Below are 20,098 nucleotides of genomic sequence, written 5' to 3' on the forward strand. Positions count from 1 at the left end.
TAAAAAAACAACAGAGAAAAATGGGACAAGTTTGGTATCAACATTATATGAAGGAGTCGCTATCTGTGACATTTTCGACCTTTTAGTTTGTGTTTGTTTTTTAGTCATGACCCAGCAGTGAAGGAAGTCAGGAAATAAAAAGCTGCAAACACTCCTGCTGAATCATCAAGTATCCCCATAGGGCTCAACAATGTAGCCCTCAAATAACTCAAACCAAAGAGCCATCAGCTACTAATGGAAATCTGGACATGAGCAAATGTCAGTTAAAAGCCTGCAAGGCCACGAGCAGCTTCATGTTGATGAGTCATAAATTATAAAACCCTTTTTTTCCAAATGCAGTAAACAGGTTTATGAAACAAGATAGACATTGAACTAAATAATGTTTCTAAACCGTTTAGAACGGCGTTAATTATTTCAAGTAGTGATTACCCAGATGCCTAAATCTAAACTGTTGCTGGATGTATGACAGTCTAGCCATTTCTGACCAGCCAGTCATACATCTCCTCTTTTGGCTGAAATGCATGACCTTGCATTGGTTGATTATGTGTTAAGCCAGTAAGTGGTGACTGGCTATCTGCCCCACCGTACAGCTGCTGGGAAGAACACCACACAGATACATCAGCTGTAAAACTAATGGTGCCAAAGTCCTGGAACAATGCTAAAGTTTTCATTGTTCAACATCAACATGTCCAGCACAGAGGAGGGGAAAGGCTTTCTGCTAACTCACACATATCACAGTGGTGGAAATAATAAGCAGCTGTTTGTTTGTGAGTGTGGAAGAACCTCTAAAAGAGATAAAGCAGCAGGCTCTTCAGCTGAAGCACTATAAGCTGGCCCAACGTTCAGGGGGCTTTCAAGGCTCTATGCCTTGTGATAAAACCATAACAAGCTGATTCACAAGTGCTTCTACTATTCTTTTCATTTATCTCTGCAATTCTGAGCCCAGAATAAATGCTGTCTGATCATTACCTCCCTACAAGCTCAGTAAAAGCTGTTTTCTACACAGCAGAGAACCCACACTTCATTTATGCTTGTTTACTGTTCTGGTTCTCTCCACATGTTCTTTCTCTCTTTCTTTCTTTTCCAGACGCATGTGTTTTACTTTACATAATCAGTCATGGCATATACTGTAGGAAGGTCATTGGTCTTGCTGAAATATTGTGTTTTGGCAGACAGGAATGTATGTTAAATGCTTCCAGATGCTCTCATTACATCTTGCTATTTCTTTGCTATGATGTATATATGTACTGTAGGTGGTGTAGATGATTTCTTTGCTTTATTGTAATGATGCTTCATGTAACAGTCTGAGCATCAGACAATCATTACTGTCGTACTCATGCAGGGAATTTTAATGTGACATTGTTTTACCCGGCTTAGCATGATTATATCATACAGACAAAAACCTTGTTTTTAAGCTGGAATACATTCTGCAGTGTTAATATAATGATTAATGGAAGCCCCCTCCCTGCTCTTTCCCTTCTCTCCAGCCCACAGTGTGGGAATGGGAAATGATGGAGGATAAAGGGCCTCGCGTAGCCGACTACTTTGTGGTTGCTGGCCTCACCGACTCAACCAAGCCTCTGGAAGAGGACCTACACTTTGATGATGCTGGTCCCAGGTCTGTTACACCTAAAGCTCCCATCACTGATGTCGCTGTGGTGATCCGGTCCCTTGGTGAAGAGGTGCCCCCAGGATTCACCTGTGTGGAAAGCACCCCCTCTGGTCTCTCTGCTGAGCTAAATGGAGCCAGCCTCAGGGGCCCACAGATCTTCTTGTGCTTTAAGAGAGGCAGAGATAAGCCTCCACTGACAGATCTTGGGTAAGAAATAATCCCCGCTCACTGACCCTTTACGCACCCAGCACCACTAATCACTTTGCTGCCTTAGGCCACAGTAATCTGCTCTTAAACATATCCTTTAGCTTGACATCTTTTCCATTCATTTTAATCAAAACACTCCAGTTCCACAAACCTCGTATAAAAAGTGCAACACTGCCTTGTATCGCAGGGTCCTGTATGAGTGGAAGGAGAAGCTGAAGCCTGGATGCCACATTGTCCAGACCACACCGTCAGGTCGCCCTGCCAACATCAGCAGCTCATCCTCCCAACGCATCTACATCACCTACCGTCGGGCCCCAAAGAGCCAGCCTCACACTTCGCTGGCTGTCACTGATGTCTGTGTCATCATTCCTGGCAAGGGGGAGACACCCCCTCATACCTTCTGCAAGGTGGACAAGAACCTCAACAGCAGCATGGTGGGAAAAATATCCACATATATTCAGTGTGTGCATACAAAATGCTGGTTTTAACTACTCTGTGTTGGTTTTTCTTTCGCCATTTCACAGTGGGGATCCTCAGTTTATCTTTGTTATAAGAAGTCTGTGGCTAAAGCAAATGCAGTTGCATACAAAGCAGGTAAAGAGTGCAAAATCTGCATCATCTGCTTTGTTTTAAATGTTTCAGTCCTTATGTAAACTCTGTTTGACTGTGTTGTGTCCAGGTCTATTGTGTAGGTACCCCGAAGAGGACTATGAGTCCTTCCCACTGCCTGAGTCGGTGCCTATGTTTTGTCTTCCCATGGGGGCCATGATTGAATGCTGGCCGGCACACACCAAACATTCCTTGCCTGTTTTTTCTACATTTGTACTGACTGGAGCCTCTGGAGAAAAGGTAAAATACTTACTTATATCTGCATTATCAAAAGCCATATATCACTTTAAGACTTATGTGCACACAGAAGACACTTAGAATTACTTAATGTTATTGTTAAGAAAAAAGGACTCATTTCCTCGCAGTCTAAGTTTCATTTACATCATCAATAGTTAGAGTTCACCAAAGTTCACATCAGTTTTTTTTGGCTTTTTAATAAATGAATTCTGCTTTAATTGCCTTGTTTCATTCAGTCTACCCCCCCCCCCCCCCCCCCCCACACACACACACACACACACACACACACACACACACACACACACCCTTGCCCCTCACAGTGCATTAAGATCCCTAATGGATTACCTTGTTGATGAGCTGCAGTAGTATTTCTAAGAATAAGAAACAACCTTAATCAGTTTCTTCAACTCTGACTGGAATAAAAATGGTCTAGAAGCTGTGTTTAGAATCCTAAAAGGCTGTTAGCAATGCAGCATAAAAGATGCTTTTCTTTTTTTCTTTTTTGTGTGTAGCTCATCCTCTGAATAATAGATAGCTTATGCACCACTTGGGCTCGGGGCTGGTGTGCAAGTTTAAATGCCCGAGTGCTCAGTCCTTTTTCCTTGCAAACTCTTGTTTGCAGGCTAGTCTCTCAGCACTTCATGCCCAGACTGATTTGTTCATTTACTTAGGATAATGACCTTCAAAGGACGAAGCAGGGTTTGACTAATTCATTATATAGGAAATGACCATATGAAGGAGTCAAAACAACAGACCTTAGTGTACTCAAAGGACATTAGGCTAATATGGGGTTTGTCTTTGTAATATTTTCATTGCAATAAGCATCCTTGTTGTCATAGTATTGTTCATGCTGATCACCCAGCTGCTATTTGTGTGCAGGTGTATGGAGCAGCTATCCAGTTCTATGAGCCTTACTCTGAGGAGAACCTGTCGGAGCGTCAGCGCTCGCAGCTTGGCCTGCCAAGTTCTGATTTTGGACCTGATGGGACCAGAAATGTTTACAGCAACAAGAGCATCTGCTTACTTTCTCATTGGCCCTTCTTCCAGTCCTTCAGGAGCTTTCTCACTTTCCTCTACAGATATTCAATCTCTGGACCACATGCACTACCTATTGAAAAGTTAGCAAGTTTGCAGATTTTTCTTGCTTTATTTTTAGTTTTGTAATCAACATTTTGGCTCTTATAGCTTTACTTAACATTTTTTTTTTTTTACTAACAGTTTTTTTGTTTTCATTCCCTCACAGGCACATCTCTCACTTCATGCAAAATGTGCCGTTTCCGTCCACTCAGAGACCACGTATCCTTGTGCAGGTCAGCTTGAAAATGAAAGAAACCATTTCAGTTCTGGGTGTCTTATATACTTTGTTTGGCACACTAAAACCAAATATTTATTTATCTATCCATTGAAGCACAAGCCTTTTAATGCCTTTTTGTTTGTCTTTTACAGCTGTCTCCACATGACAGCCTGATCCTGAGCCAACCTGTGTCCTCCCCGCTGCCTCTTAGGTAGACAGTCATAGATTGCATTGCACTATTATAACATGACAACACAGTCTCCTTGTAGATTTTCTAATAATCTGGGTTATTTATGTGCTTTTGTGTGGCAGTGGTGGGAGTCTCTCTACATTACTGCTAAATCTGGGCCCCAAAAATGCGGCCACTCTGCTTGTACTGGCTGTCACCGAACACAAGATCCTGGTTCATTCCTTGCGTCCAGCTGTGCTCACCAGTGTTACAGAGGCCCTCGTGTCTGTAAGTTTTTCTTTCCACATTCTCACAATATTCCTGCAAAAACAGTCAATTTATGTACATAGAATCCCACTAGAGAAAACTGTATATTATAATTAGCAGAAAATGTCCTCTGAAAACAAACATTTGCATGTAAAATCTTCATGTATGAGAAAAGATATGAGAATAATGAAAAGATAGGAGTCAGTATCAGAAAGAAAAAAAACTACAAACTACAGAATCCTGCCTTATAAACCCAGCAGTGTGTACTAATGATATTTATTCACCGTGTTGCTGGATATATCGCTTCTCTTTCAGATGATTTTTCCTTTCCACTGGCCATGTCCTTACATCCCTCTGTGCCCGTTGGCTCTGGCTGATGTGCTCAGTGCACCATGTCCTTTCATTGTGGGACTGGACTCCAGATACTTTGACCTTTATGTGCCTCCAGCTGATATCAGCTGTGTGGATCTAGACACCAACACCATCTCCCAGTAAGTAATCTCTGACCGAAAGGGGTCTGTAATAAATGTCTACCTCCAACCTTATTACACCCAGCAAAAAAAAAAAAAATCTTTATGGTTTAAGTTCATATTGGTCATGACTGAAAGCTATTCCCCAAGGTTATCAGTGTTTCTCACTGAGAGCTTCTCTTATGCAATCATAAGAGCTGGAATGTGAAATGTTCTTACTGTACATAGCACACTTGGCTCCCATATCAACTCAAACAGTTTTGTAAAGAGATTAAGTTGTCAGTGCTGATGTTGGTGTGTCTGTTATATCTTTTTACAATGTTTCTCAACTGTCCACCTTTGCAATGAAAACCATATGGTGTTCTTTCAGAAAAGACGACAAGAAGGCTTTAACGTGGAAAATCTTGCCCAGGAGAGCCTGCAAAAATCTTTTGAATACTCTGAATAAGCTCTATCAGCAGCTCGCAGAGGGTGAGTCCAGTCTGATGCTTTGTCATTTTCTAAATGCTTTCATGCATAATTTAAGTCGCCTACATGAATCTGTTGAGTCAGCCTACACCGTTGACTTTACAGGGAGACTGCATGAACTCACTGTTACATAAAGCCATTTGTGCTCTTATTGCATTTCAGAGCATCGTGCAAATTTGCCATTAGTCACTTCTTTACAGGAACTCTGGACAGGCATGGAGTATTGCAAAACTTTACATGAAGGGCCAAGTTTGATCTTCTTTTTAACCCTCTTTGTTAATTTATTTGCCTCAATATGGACACATTATTTTGTAACAGCCCTAAATAAAAAATAGCACAAACTTTATATTTAACAGTGGAAAAAAAGGAAGCAAGAAACATTTGCCCTGCTGTTGTGCTCATTTATAAACCTAGTTTTTATGCTGTTATTGATGTTTGTTGAGTGTAGTGATTGATCCATTTTTTTCTAAGAACAGTTTTTGTCTCCATTCAGATGTTTCTCCTGTGGGTCAACCCGTCAACAATAAAATTAAATTTACATTACAGTCCACATAGTTACATCTCTCTACATATCCAAAAATGGTATCACAAGGTAAAGTTTAATATCCAGAGATGGAAATGTTTAGGCTGTTTTGTATAGTATCCACATGTCATTGCAGGTTTGCTGATGCATGAATATCTGAGAAGTTATATGTTGGGATGGGTGATACCAAAATTCTTTCTGTCTATATGATACCATGAGTTTAATGTACCCTTTCTTTCATGAAAATCATGATGTACAGCATACATTAAGTGCTCACTGTACAATCAATTTATTGCAAGGGTAATATGAAATATAACTAAAACTCAAGAGCATTGACACTTTAAAGAAACGCTTTGAAAACAATAAAAATTAAACTAATGAAGAAATTAAACAAAATAGGATTAAATCAATAATTTCAAAATTTTGAAGTAATTACACTACATATTCATTCACTCATTATCCAAACCGCTTAGTCTGATTAAGGGTCAAGGGGAAGCTGGAGCCTATCCCAGCAGTCTTTGGGCGAAAGGCGGGGTACAACCTGGACAGCTCGCCAGTCCATCGCAGTACACTACATATTGATATAATATTATGGAAAATAAAAAAATATGTATATTATGTAAAAGTGATATAATAAATCATAATGTGCAATAACTTGCATTAGATCAGTAAATTATAAAAAGAAAATCAAAACACCATCACTTACCATAGCAGTAGCATCGTGACATCATGACATCTGACAGGTTACCATAATCATGTGACACAGAAGAAATATACTGTGTCTGGGCTTCACGTGCAGTTTTATTGCCTAAAACTCTCAAAGGTAAAAAAAAAAAAAAGGCATGTTTTGTATCAGAAGAGTGGTATCTTGATACTCAAAAAAGTAAAGAATGGGATTCTATACTTTTTTGAGTATATAAAAAAAAAAGTATCGATATCCAATATTTTGAGCAGCTGATATCAAAGTATCAACTCCGGAGTATCGATACACTAACCCGAGTAAAATGTAGTTTTCAGAACATATTGTAACCCAGGTGGAAAATTTGCCCTCTTACTCATCACATTCCTGTTAAGATGTTGCTTCCATATAGGAGGCAAAATATGAAGCTTTTATGCAGATAGCAATTCTTTCTATCTAGTTGTCTAATGCTTACAGATTCTGAATCATCATCTCTTTTGCTCTCAGGGGGTCATTTGAACCGTGATGATGTTCAGATGGACCACACAATGACTGACAGTGAACTTTATGGTGGAAAAAGCCTTCACACTCTGGAGTTAGAGATCCAGGAAGCCTTCCTTCGGTTCATGGCAGCCATCTTACGAGGCTACCGCTCCTATCTGCAGCCCATTACCCAAGCTCCGTCTGAGAAAACTACTGATGCCAGCTCACTTTTCGACCACCAAGGTAAGTTTCAGCCCCACCCTTTAGTTCAGATGCAAGAAATAAATCCCTGAAAGTTAAATGAAAACAGTTTTTTTTTCTGTAACAGGTTTAGTCAGACAGCGATTATGTACAATTGTATGTTAAAGGTCAGACCAAATTTTATGAGGGGAGTATTCTTAGTTTTTGTAATCATGAAGGTTGTTAGCAAATTGTTGTTTCCCTGCCCCTGTAATTTAGTGTAGGTTAGGGGGTTGAGGTCTGAGTGTTGCTGCTTGCTTCAAAATTTGCCCTAAATCACTGGCAGTGATTTAACTTAAGCCTCAGTGGAAATTAGGCTCTGATGACATTTTCAGAGAAGCAGCATGATTAATAGCTCAATGTCCCTGCACATCTGTGTGCTCTTATGCAAACAGAGCAGCAGAGAACAACTTGTTTCATACCACAGTGTTTATTTCCTGTAATGATAACTAAGTGTGCATCTTAACCCTGGAGATATTTTATAACAGAATGTGACATAAAGGTCGGCTATTTGCAGTCATATATTTGGCACAGATATCCCAGTATTTCCCACTTTTCAAGTTTGTCGACATTGTTTATTTATTTTCCATAGGTTTTCTGAAGAGCAGAGACCGCTCCCATCAGAGATTTTACACCCTCATGACCAAGACTCAAATGTTCAGCCGTTTCATAGAGGAGTGTTCGTTTGTCAGTGATAAAGATGCTAGCCTGGCTTTCTTTGATGAGTGTGTTGAAAAGGTAAGGTTTGTTTTGTGCTTTTTTATTTTTTTTTTTTCTTGTCTTGTGTTTTTGTTTTCTCATTTTCTGCTTTTTGCTCTTTCTGCCCTTTGATTTTATTATGGCTCCTTCCTCGTAGTTATTCACCACTGGAAGCAAGGTAGGCCACTAAGACCTTAGTAACACTTCTTACTTCTGTATCAATGCCACTAATTCCAGTGAAGCTTCTCATGACTTGCTTGCTATTTACTGTCATTCCATGTTTTTCTATTTCCTTAACTTTTTTTTTTTTAGTTATTTGTTTTTATTGTTGAATCCTCAGAGATATGGCCATATTGCACTCATGAACAAATTATTTGCAGATGTTACAGTATTTATGACCAAAGCCTGTCAACATGCTTTATTGCACACATTCAAAAGACAAAACTCCCCTCCCCCTCCTCCTCCAACTCCTATCCAAAGCAGAAAAAAATCTATCTCCGCTTGCAAACTTGTGCAATCAGGAAGTCACATTTACATCCTGCAAAAACAGTTCTCGTGTTAATGGCCACTGCAGTTATTATTAAGAAGAGGAAGCATTGATTCATTCAGTACTATTGGTGCTGGCGTTGACAACATGTGCGTGATTTAGAAAGAGCTCTTGGGTGCAAGAGGAAGGACAACAAGTGGAGAAGCTCTGAACAGAATTGAAGTGAGGGCAAATAGGTCAGTCAGTTGCCTGAATCATCCACTCAACTGAGTGGAACAAACCCTGTAATTCAGTACCACCAGGGATCTATGCAGCTACTGCCATAATATGAATGTTTTGTGAAACTTGTGTGTGAGATAAACTAAAATCAATTCATATAAACTACGTCACTGCACATCAGCTTTGTGGGATTTTATGATCTCACTTACCTATGTTGGTGCTGTTCTTCTGTGAAAGGCTGGGAGAGACGTTTTCTACACTTCTCTCTAAACAGCAGATCAATCAAATAGGAACTAAAACTAATGTGACACTTTAGCGTCTAGGACTGCTGCCAAAGCAGCGCAGTCAAATGGTTTCATGTCTCTAGAGCAGCACGGCATCAGTTTTGTCCAAGTCACTGCAGCCTAGTCCCATTTAGCCTTGGAGGATTTGTTGGACCAAGCCTGTGTTATGGCAGTGCCCTTTAGATGAATGAAGTTGGGGTAAATGCCATATTTTAGATGTAGCCATGAGTTCATTAGTGACAGCTGTCTGCTTTGACTGACCCTCACATTCAATTAGATCTGAGTTCTCATACAGTTGTATCAGTGAGCCTCAAGTCAGCCTGTACATCTGTAGTTTTATATTCATCACAATGTTAGGTCAAAAAATGAATAACAATGACAAATATGTGCTTGTGTTGCAAATCAGATGGACAGCGACCGGCCGGAGGATACCAGACTTATTGAGCTGGATGAATCCCATCGCAGTGAGCACACGGTCTATATCAACCCTCCAGAGCTGCCTCCGTTGCCTCAAGGAGAAGAGCATCCACTCTGCTATAGGTATCAGTCTGCACATCGATCTTTAAATAACAATGCCAATACAAATGGGTTTTTTTTCTCTCTGCTTTGTACCACTGGGTGAAAACTAATGCTGTTCCCAAGGGAAAGGCTCGGCATAAATTTGTTCTGTTGTTGAATACTTTGTGTCACTGCTGCTGGGAAGTATGATTATTTTTAGCTGGAACACTTTCAGATTTGCATATTAATGCTCAAGCTTCAGAACAAAATCATGGCACATGTTACTTGCTTTTCTAGTATTATTGTGGGATCGATATCTATTACAGTTAATATTATATTATATTATTATGTCTGTTTGCAGCTACTCTGGGTTCCCTGCGCTCAGTGCTGAGCTCCTCGAGCCACTAGAGGTACAAAATCTGTCATCGGCAGCCATAGCCTCACGTCACAGCAGCCCAGCCAGCCCAACGGCCATCTTTAGACGCTCTAAACAGGTCAGCTGTATACACAGAAAAAATGCTTTAGTTAATAAGCTGTAATTAGCATGATGTTTGCCTGAAACCCTAAAAATAACAAATGATGCTATAGCCATTTACAATCCAACCAATATTTTCCTTGAGTATCAAGCTTTTTTTTCCCCATAACTTGTTTTCTGATCAAACAAAACATAGATGACTAACAGGAATACATGTCAGATTTATTATTCGGTTTGATTCTTTTGTAGCCTGTTTGCAGTTTAATCTTATTTCTTTGCTGTTGTATTGAACATGAAAGGATCAGAAAACAAAATGCTAATCTGGCTGGAAACATGAATTACCTCCTCATGTGTGCTTTCTAATTGCAGGAGATCAAATCAGCTCAGAAGATGGCCAAAACATACTCATCTATGCCACAGATGTGGTCCAAGTGTCTGCTGCGCCACTGTTATGGTCTGTGGTTTATCTGCCTGCCGGGATTTGTTGGCAGCTGCCACTCCAAGGTGCGGGCTTTGCGCACAGCTTATGATATACTGAGGAAGATGCAAGACAAGAAGCTGCATGCTCCAGAAGAGGTAGGAAACCAACAAGTGAGAAAACTGCAGCGCAGTTCAAAAATGCTTCCATGTTTTTCACCTTGTTTGTTTCCGTTTAAGGTGTGTTACCGTGTGCTGCTGCAGTTATGTGGCCAGTACAGCCAGCCTGTTTTAGCAGTCAGGGTGTTGTTTGAGATGAAGAAGGCTGGAGTTCATCCCAATGCTATTACTTATGGGTACTACAACAAGGTGCGTGTTGATGGTGCACACAAAACCGAACAAATTCATTTAATGTGGCTCATTTACATTTAAACTGTGTTGTATTGTGACCTTCAGGCAGTGTTGGAGAGCACGTGGCCTTCCACCACCAGAGGAGGCTATTTTTTGTGGGGAAAGCTGAGGAACGTAATCTTAGGTGTGCTCCAGTTCAAGCAAGCTGGCATAAAACAACGGACTCCACACAGAGACCCCCAGCTTTCAGGTGAGAAGACATAAACATACCATCTCAATGAAGCTGAGTTGGTATTTTTTGTAACTAAATCTGTTACTTGAAAAGCCCATAATCCAAAGAAAATGTAAAGCCAAACGCCATATGGCTGTATTTCATTTCACTGCAAATGTTAAAATAAGCAATAAGGGTCAATAGATTTTACTGTTTCCTTGAGGAAAAATACATTTTTATGAAGAACACGCAGTTCAAACTGAGCTTCCTGAAGTCATTACACATATATTTTCTTTAGAAATGCACAGAAAGTTATATCTGGTGCTACTGGTATACAATATGCACCATAATGAAGGAAATTGTACATTTCTACACAAACTTATCCAATTATTTCACAATAACAGAAATGTTTTTTACACCTCTGGAGTTATTAAATATAGATGAAACCTTAAAAACACATAAAACTGATTCATACTAACCTCTATATATTTGGTGTTAGAGGTTCAGTAGTAGAATAAAATATGGACAGATTTAGTAAATATAATGTTGATATATTCTAATTAGTTTCTATTACTTGTTGTTGGATTCATGTAAATGAGTTTGATCTGAGTAATTTTTAACATTTATCCAAAGTCTACTTTATTATTCTCAGTTCGCATTTCTTTAATGACACAGTTATGTAAGGATAATTTAACAAAGTGAAGAAGGCCCCCCCCCCCCCCCCAGCAGCACAGGTTAACACTTTTCCAATGTCTGACAACAAACCAGAGTCTCTACTTAGTATAGTGACCCGGGGTGAGGCTGATCCAATGAAAACACTGTGCTTTACACCATAAACTATGTGTGGTAGTGTTCATTTTGAATTGATCCATTTAGCAAAGTGAAAAGTCCAGAAGTACGCATATGAAGCATGTTTTGTAAGTTATTTCAGTGAATAATCTTATCTAAATTCACAGTTTGTGGAATGCAGCAAAGTAACTTATTTCTCATTTTGCTGTGGCTTGAGTTCAAAATAAATCATAAATCTTTAAATGTTTGCCGTCATTCAATCACGCTGAGAGCGGGATGGCATTCAGAACATCTCTGTATCTTTGCAGTGGTTGATAACTTTTACAACACAGTTCATAAAGTGTTTATATGTTGGCCTCATGTGAGGAGGGCTGCTGGTATTCTGTCATTTTTTCAGCTTCTCATCCACTCTTTCTTCTCTTATCTCCCTCTAGACGGCAGTGATCTCGACACAGTTAGTCATGGCAGTTTGGACAGCGCTAATGACTCTGCCGAACGCACATCCATCGACACAGACTTCACTAAAATGGACTCCAGTGATGATGGATTTAGCACAGGTGGGGCGATAGAGCACTATTTCTTCTGGCTGTTCTCATCTCAGTGTACTTAAGTACTTTATTAGCGAATAATAATTGCTGCAAAAGAACATGTTTCTATCTTTTTCTGTAGTTTGACCTTTTAAAAACAATTCTGACTTTGAAGACTTCTTTTCTTTCCTGCTTATCTTGCATTTTTTATTCCGGTGATGTTGCAAGCTGTAAGATCTTAGCAATGTCACTGCACCCTTTTGAAGAAAAACTCTCTGATCAGCTGTCTCTGAAGCACCTATAGAGACTAAAAGCACAGTTTTAATACACTACTCTTACTCTAAATAAAGGAAAAAAGCGTGAGGGGGAAATGTTAAAATAATAAATAAGAAAGAAATGTGTACAGATTTAATACTCAGAGGAGTAAAGCATCTATTTGTTTTTCAGGTGGACAGTCTGACCAAGGTTATGACTCCCTATCCAAAGAGGAGGAGAGGTTGTGCAGCAGAGAAAGTGATAACACACCACCGGTGGAAGACAAAGGGCCACAGCAGTCCAGTAAGTTGTGGATAGCGTTTTACTTCTGCTTTCCATTTCATGACCATATCTGCAGAGTGAGTCAGCTTAGAGCAAAACGAATGTTCTGCCTGTAAAAGCTGAGGAATGATATCACAGTGTGGGTGTAAAGTGTGCTGTGGCCATCTATCTGCTGTTATATTTAGTTGTTTTCAGGAAAAGATTCTTGTAATGGACGTGTTACATAAACCAGTGATTGTTCAAGATTTGTTTTGGATTTACTTGTGAAAAACATGTTCCTTTTCCATCTCTTTCCTGGTCTTCATTATGTCACTAATTGGCCTGGTAGTTCATTACAGGTTTAAATGGGTTATTACTTTTTGTCATAGAAAACAAAACATATTCACTCTCAAATGCACATTCGTCCCTGGAGGATGCGGCAGGTTTTCTTTCTCTCTTCCCACTGAAATAGCTTCATGTTAGCATGAACAGCTTCACACTGGTGACACTGAATAATTGATAAGTGTATCAGTCATTTGTGATTAAAAAAAAAAAAAAAAAAGGTAATTTAAGAATTCTACAAATATACATTACTAATAGATTCAGACTGACTGGTCAAATATTAACAATAGTATTTCAGCTTACCATTTGTTTTTTCTTATACAAATGATCATTTTAATGATGTTCCAACAAGCAGCTTTGCTCTTTCTGCCTGAGGTTGCTAATTCAAAAGATACAAATTTAGTTAAATTGAGTAAATTTGTCATAATGCTATTTTAAATGCATATGAGCAGCACTTGACTTTGATCTGAATGTTTTGTGATGTGATCTTTTTTCATCACAGGCAGTGGAAGCAGGCTGGTTTCCAGTCCATCTACTGACACGCCTTCATGTGGAGTTTTGCCAAAGACAGAGAGGCCCAAATCTTTAGACTTGTCAGCTGGGCAGGGATTTGTGAGGCTCACCGTCCCTGTTCTCAGCTCAGCCAAGCAGCATCATCATTCCGCTGCCGACAGACTGCATGGAGTAGAGGAAGAGGAGACAGAGACTGATAAGCAGAAACCTCTGCTGGAGAGGAGTGCCAGCTGCAGTGCCGGAACTGTGAGAAGGACAGGCATCGAGACGGGGTTTGATCCTCTGTCACAGATGGCTGCAGCAAAACAATGTAACCGGGACAACAGCAGCACACCTACCACCAGCAGAAATCTTACCGAGATGAATAACAGAAACAACCCTCTGAGCAGCCGCACTCCCAGTATGGACCTACAGAACCCTTCGAGCCCATTGTTATGTTCCACCTCATCTGCTCACACTTCTCCTCAGTCCTCCAACATGGTCCGTTCCAATACTCACCTCTCGTTGCCTGCCAGATCCAAGGAGAGGCTAAAACCATCGCCGTCTCTTCCTCTTGGTATGTGTAGCAAAGACAGGGACAGGCCTTCCTCTCTGGTTTCCCCATCATCACCTACTCCTTCCACCTCATCGTTCTCCATGGACTCACTGTTGACCCCAACTCTTGACATCTTCAAGAGCAGCGTAATATCAGCAGGGAAAGGTGTTGCCGAGAAGGCTAGCCGCCTCTACTCACGCTTGTCCTCCCAGACGTCATTAACTCAGGTTAGATATGTGATATTTTCACAAATGTTTACATCACAATGCTGGGAACTGGTTCTGAGAGAAGCTCCAGTAAAGTAGCTGAATTTTTCTTTCTTTTGACCCACAGGATGCAAACTGTGACCGCATGAGCGTTTCGTCCCTGACCTCAGCAGAGGCAGAATGCTCCTCGCTGCTCGATAATGACTCCTGTCTAGACCCAGATGGATTTACTTCTCCCCAGCATGGGAGTGTGTCCCGGCTCAGGAGAAGCCCAGTTGGGGCTTACCATACTAACCTTGGCAGCCCCGGCAGCCCAAACAGAGTGTTCAGACACAACTCCTTTTCTGGTTTGTTGCATTTCCTTTTTATCCATCCGTGCATGTAATAGCATTGCTGTAAAGTTGGTAGTTTTCTGTTCAGGCATTTATATCTCAGCGTTTGTTTTAGAGGAAAAGAACAAAGCTTATTCCCTGTCATAACTGTACCTTTGTTTTGGCATGAGTAGAAACACTTCTTGACAATCTAAATTTAAAGTAAGAGTAGGGCTCAGCAATGGAAAGAGTTGAGTGTTGTTCTGGGGGAAACTAGGCCAGCAGGCATGAGGACTGATTCAGTATGTAGGCTTTTCTGCACCCAGCCACCGGCCCTATACTAAACATCAACACGTGCACATGCACGATTCACAAGAACACAGTCACATACACAAACGTGAAACCAAACGTACCGCACATAAAGAGAATTTTCAATGATTGTAGACTTGAATGAAGAGTTTGCCATTTCTTTGCTGTTTTGTCTTTGTTTATTCTAAACAGGTACATGTGTCACAGCAATTTTAATCTTGGCTTTGTCTGGTGTGTCTAATTGTATAATCCCCCACTTTATCCAGGTGGTTTGGCACTTCCATCAAAAGCTCCTCACACTCCAGATTCCTCCCCTGATGTCTGTCGCTTCCAACCAACCCCTAATTACACCATAGAGGTAAGATGCTTTTAGATAGAAACTCTCTACAGATACAGATCTGATCACGACTCAGCCTTTAATAATTGTTTTTTCCTCCCTAAATTCCGTTAAAGGTGCTGATGTCCAGCTGTTCACTTTGTAAGACATGTGACTGTCTGGTGTATGATGAGGAGATTATGGCAGGCTGGACAGCGAATGACTCTAATCTAAACAGCACTTGTCCTTTCTGTGGCACCGCCTTCTTGCCTTTCCTCAATATAGATATCAAAGATCTGAGACCACGAAACAGGTAAAATACTACCATCACGATCAGACTTTTTCCGCATCTTCCTTCCCCATCTGTCATTTTGTCTGAGTTCAGTAGTAATGACAGGTATAATATCTTTGATCTCTAAATGCTCGATCCTATTTACCAAGTTGAGCTGCTGTTTTCTGAACAAGCACTTGTGCACTCATACAGAGAAACAAAAGCGAAACATCTTTTATCCTTGCAGGCTGCTTAAACTGATCTACTCTGTCTCTCAGCAGGTCCTCTATGAGAAATAATCCTGTTAAAGAGGAGGACATACCAGCACTACACAGTCCTGAGGCCAGAATGTCTGCAGCAGACTGTCAGCAGACATTGCCATCTGCAGGTCCCTCGCAGAACCTCGAGAACAGTGGAAGGACTGGGATGACTGCACCTGCTTCAGCTGCAGTATCTTCCACTGATCAGGTGACAGTGCCGTACCTGAGCCCCCTGGTTCTATGGAAGGAGCTGGAGAGTCTCCTGGTGAACGAGGGCGACCAAGCCATCTCCAACCCAAGTGTGGTCGACCAACACCCCATTGTTTTCTGGAACCTGGTTTGGTACTTCAAAAGGTTGGAGCTACCGAGTAACTTGCCCGCTCTTATCCTTGCGTCTCAACACTGCAACTATAACGACCAGGTATGTGTGTCAGAGTTTGCAAGGAAAGCAGTATTTTATCATCTCTATTCTAAATGAATAGTTTGATATTCCAAAATACATATTCTTATTCTTATTCTATGCAATGCAACATCAATAGATATCTTTCATTTTTGGGAACTTAGTTAAGCTGAAAAACTTTTTTTTTTTTTTAATCTCACTCAACTGGAACATTGCCGCTCCCTATTGTTAGATAAGAAACACTGGAAACAGACATAATGTTGGAAAACAACACATCTATAAATAAGCACCTTTCATTGGTAAAATCTGATGCAATATGAGATTAATCTTCTTTCATTTTGATCTCTTCTAGACCTCTCAGATAATTTCATCTGAGGAAAGTAAGCAGGTGCTTGTGAGGACTATGTGGGACAACTTGAAGTTGCACCAAGACAAAGTTCAACCCTGCTACATCCTGTGGAACACACATTGTGAGTATATACAGCATTTACCAAGTTTTAAGCTGTGTCATAAAAGTTCACATAACCCTTAGAAATGTGTGTTAAAGGCGTTATAGAACGTCATACATAATTCAGTTTAGGTCTTGTTTGCGATGCCGTTTTTTTTGTTTTTTTTTTTATCAGTGCTTTCAGTTCATTTTGAGTGATGGAGAAGAATGAACCTTTGATCAGGGTGACTTTTATCTCTGTGTCTTTGCAGGTGCTAACTCCTTGATCCGCTCGGGGCTGTGTGAAGAAGGCCAGCTTTTCACGGTGGAGCTACTGCAGGGCTTTGTGAGGAGCATTAAAAAGAGTGACGTCTATCAACCAATGAGCCAGATCATCCAGCTGTTGGGGCCTGAGTTAGGTTTTAAGAGACAGAGGTGAGAGAGAAAAAATTATGCGTGTGTGTTGTATGTAAGAAGGATTAATGGGTTTGGAAATTCTAACTTATTTTTTTCTGTCTCTCAAAAAAGGAGTCTCTACAGAGACTTATTGTTCCTTACTCTGGTGGCTTTGGGGAAGAACAACATTAATATCAGTAAGTTTAAATACCTGACTTTCTCTTTGTCTGTTTTCTATGGCCTTTTAACTTGATGATCGGCCACTTTAGTCCATACAGTTAAACAAAAAAGGCTCAGCTAAAAATACATATAAAAGTAGGGTCAGGTCCCATATTTTTGGGGTCTTTGCAAATAATTAATGACAGTTATTTTTGAGCTCAGTCAAATACTGAGGAAAAATCGGATTGTCCAAACCAGAATAACAGGGAGCTACTTGTGTTTGTTGCTGTCTTATTGGACTTCTCTTTGTACCCACAGGGCAACAACCAATGAAATCATGTTAATGAAATAACCATTTTTGTAGTTTTTGATATGAGGTACAGATCCTATGAACTTTTACAGCAACATTCCCCCTCTACTTTTTCCTGCGCTGTGACAGAAACCACTTTTTTTTAGGATTACTTTCACAATGAGGTTTCAGCATTTTATTTTGGTTTATGATTTTGTCTCATTGAAAATGATCCATTGATGCAGACCGAACTATCAAAGAATAGCTATAGCTCACCATCTAAATACCTCCAGACATAAAATTGAACATCTCTTAAGCAAACTGTAGGATCACATTGCAGTAATTCCACTACCAAATAAATATCTATTTACTTTTAATTTTATTTCTTTTTTAAGTAAAATATTGGATTACTTTTTTCACTGCTGATGATCTAATATCAGAGCCATTTGTATGGTTGTAGAATTATCTTGTTTAAATAGACACTTAAACTGAAATTTGACTGCATATTTAATTTTGTGTCTCATTGCAGATGCTTTTGACCGGGAGTACAGGTTGGCCTACGACCGCCTCACCCCCCACCAGGTTAAAATGACTCACAACTGTGACCGGCCCCCCGGAGCAGGGGTCATGGAGTGCAGGAGGACCTTTGGGGAGCCTAGTTTGTGAACTTTATTCTTGTTCATTTTTCCCTTAAACCACAATAACTGCTGCTTTTATGTGGGACTGCTCTTCAGACTCAGGACCAGCTCATCTGACTTGGGCATGAAGCTCTTGTAAAGCACAATAGGAGAATTTCACTTACTGTAAAGCAACTGCCACGAGTTTCTAGCACTGTCAGAGCTGAGAGGTATGAAGGGACGGGCCTTGCTCCTGTAAATATTCAGAAAATCTACCATATTTTCAGTACACTTGAAGTAAAATGTTTGTACAGTTATGAAACAGTATATTTTATGCCTTTATTTCTGTTGAAGCAGTGAATAAGTTTGTAAAAGTAAATGTATGATCACATTGTTGGCTTTCCTCAGTGGTCCAGGTGATCTGTTCAGACTGTTGCTATGTGTGTGCGTGCGTTTGTGTGTGTGTGTGTGTGTGTGTGTGTGTGTGTGTGTGTGTGTGTATAAAATCTACTTGCTTTTAGATGTTTCTGTTTTTAAAAAGCACTTTGATAAAATGAGCTTTTTACTCTGTAGTTACATAATTCATTGGCCCAGCAGCTACAACCCCAGTCACATTTTATTTGGCGATTGCAGGAGTTACTGTCTCATACTCCAACTACAGTTATTAAACATACGTTCTACTGTGCACCCGACATGACCATGCACACATACTTGAACACACTAAAGTAGATTACAATGCAGATAATAAAACATTACACTTTCTTTACCAAAGAAAGGACCACTCACTAAATATATATTTATATGCACAGTGTTTATTTGTTTACCCTTTTGTCCACAGTGTATCAAAATAGCCCAAATAGGAATAATGCTTGTGATTTATTTACAGATTTTCAAACAATACCCCTTGAAGTTAACATTCAATTATTTAGGAATCGTGTGTAACCTCCAAGACTATCCCTTAAAAACAGTTCAATCAAACAAATAGTAGGAAAAAAAATGTTTACTTTTGTTGAATCAACATTTATATGCGATAAAGAACTAACTGACATGGTGATGCATCACGAAAAATGTAGAGAGTATTTGGCTCTTGTATTTTGTAGTTTTTGTTTTTGGTCTTCACTTTATGGTGTATCTGTCAGTATTAGATATTTGGACAACTGTGCACTGTTTCATGTAACATACGGAGAGGGAGAGAGAAAGAGAAGTTTTTTTCCACTTACTGTAAATTGCTGCCTTTTTGAACAAATATCAGTGCAGGTTTTTTTGCACTGTGGTTATTAAAAAAAATGTCAAAGCTCTAGCCTGCCCAAATTCACTATCACTTAAAAACGAGTGTCACAGTTTTGTGTCTCGATATTGTTGTTTAATAAAATCTGTCTAGATTGCATTTATATTGTACTGATTACTGGACTTCACAATCACTTGTAATAATAAAATGCTGGATTAGTTAAGGCTGTGTGCTTGGAAGTAAACACCAATCTCACAGCATGTAAATTTGCATTTCGACCACTTTGTAACAAGTGTCTGAAAACCACTGTTGATCAAAACATGACTTTATGTCTGTGTTGTTTACACTAACTGTCAATTTGAACAATGTTTCTGATGTATTGTTTATCATTTGTAACACTGATACAGATTTGTATGATTTATACATTTAAAAAAAAGAGAAGAAGTCAAGTTTCCCTGGCTGGATCTATAATTTTCTTTCATTTATGAGTAAACACATTTATCCTATGGGTTTTCATGTCTGATTATTTGCAACTTAACATTTAAGAAAACTCATTTTAAGCAAACTCAGAACCTCTAAAACAGTTATAAAACAACAGGTGGTGCATTTGGATTATTACATATCATACAAAATTCACATTAAGAAATCTACAGTGTTCCAGATGTGCACATACTTCTACTCCCAGACATCTACATTCATTCTATAGACGTTTTTTGGTTTTTTTTGTAAAAAGAGGAGATATCATGTAATATGTCTCTGTGGCTATTCTCGAGCTTTACAGTCTATGT

The 20,098-nt window shown here is 39.7% G+C and overlaps 1 protein-coding gene across 1 annotated transcript; it reads left to right on the forward strand.

Annotated features, from left to right (window-relative positions):
- Nucleotides 1-1,508: 1,508 nt before the first annotated feature.
- dennd4a (DENN/MADD domain containing 4A) lies at nt 1,509-19,659 on the forward strand (the record flags this gene model as incomplete). Its single annotated transcript, XM_079249014.1, has 29 exons — nt 1,509-1,819; nt 2,007-2,253; nt 2,344-2,413; nt 2,499-2,668; nt 3,545-3,783; nt 3,909-3,975; nt 4,112-4,170; nt 4,272-4,416; nt 4,711-4,886; nt 5,236-5,336; nt 7,043-7,261; nt 7,851-7,996; nt 8,115-8,135; nt 9,354-9,487; nt 9,807-9,939; nt 10,290-10,496; nt 10,578-10,706; nt 10,794-10,938; nt 12,123-12,245; nt 12,663-12,773; nt 13,576-14,348; nt 14,455-14,674; nt 15,214-15,305; nt 15,401-15,576; nt 15,816-16,215; nt 16,547-16,664; nt 16,894-17,056; nt 17,150-17,214; nt 17,995-19,659. The coding sequence occupies 29 exons, from the start codon at nt 1,509-1,511 to the stop codon at nt 18,129-18,131; spliced, it is 5,097 nt and encodes a 1,698-aa protein (XP_079105140.1). The 3' UTR covers nt 18,132-19,659.
- Between the last annotated feature and the right edge of the window lie 439 nt (nt 19,660-20,098).

The sequence above is a fragment of the Telmatherina bonti genome (genome assembly GCF_933228915.1).
Source record: "Telmatherina bonti genome assembly, chromosome: 2".
In the NCBI taxonomy this organism is placed as follows: Eukaryota; Metazoa; Chordata; class Actinopteri; order Atheriniformes; family Telmatherinidae; genus Telmatherina; species Telmatherina bonti.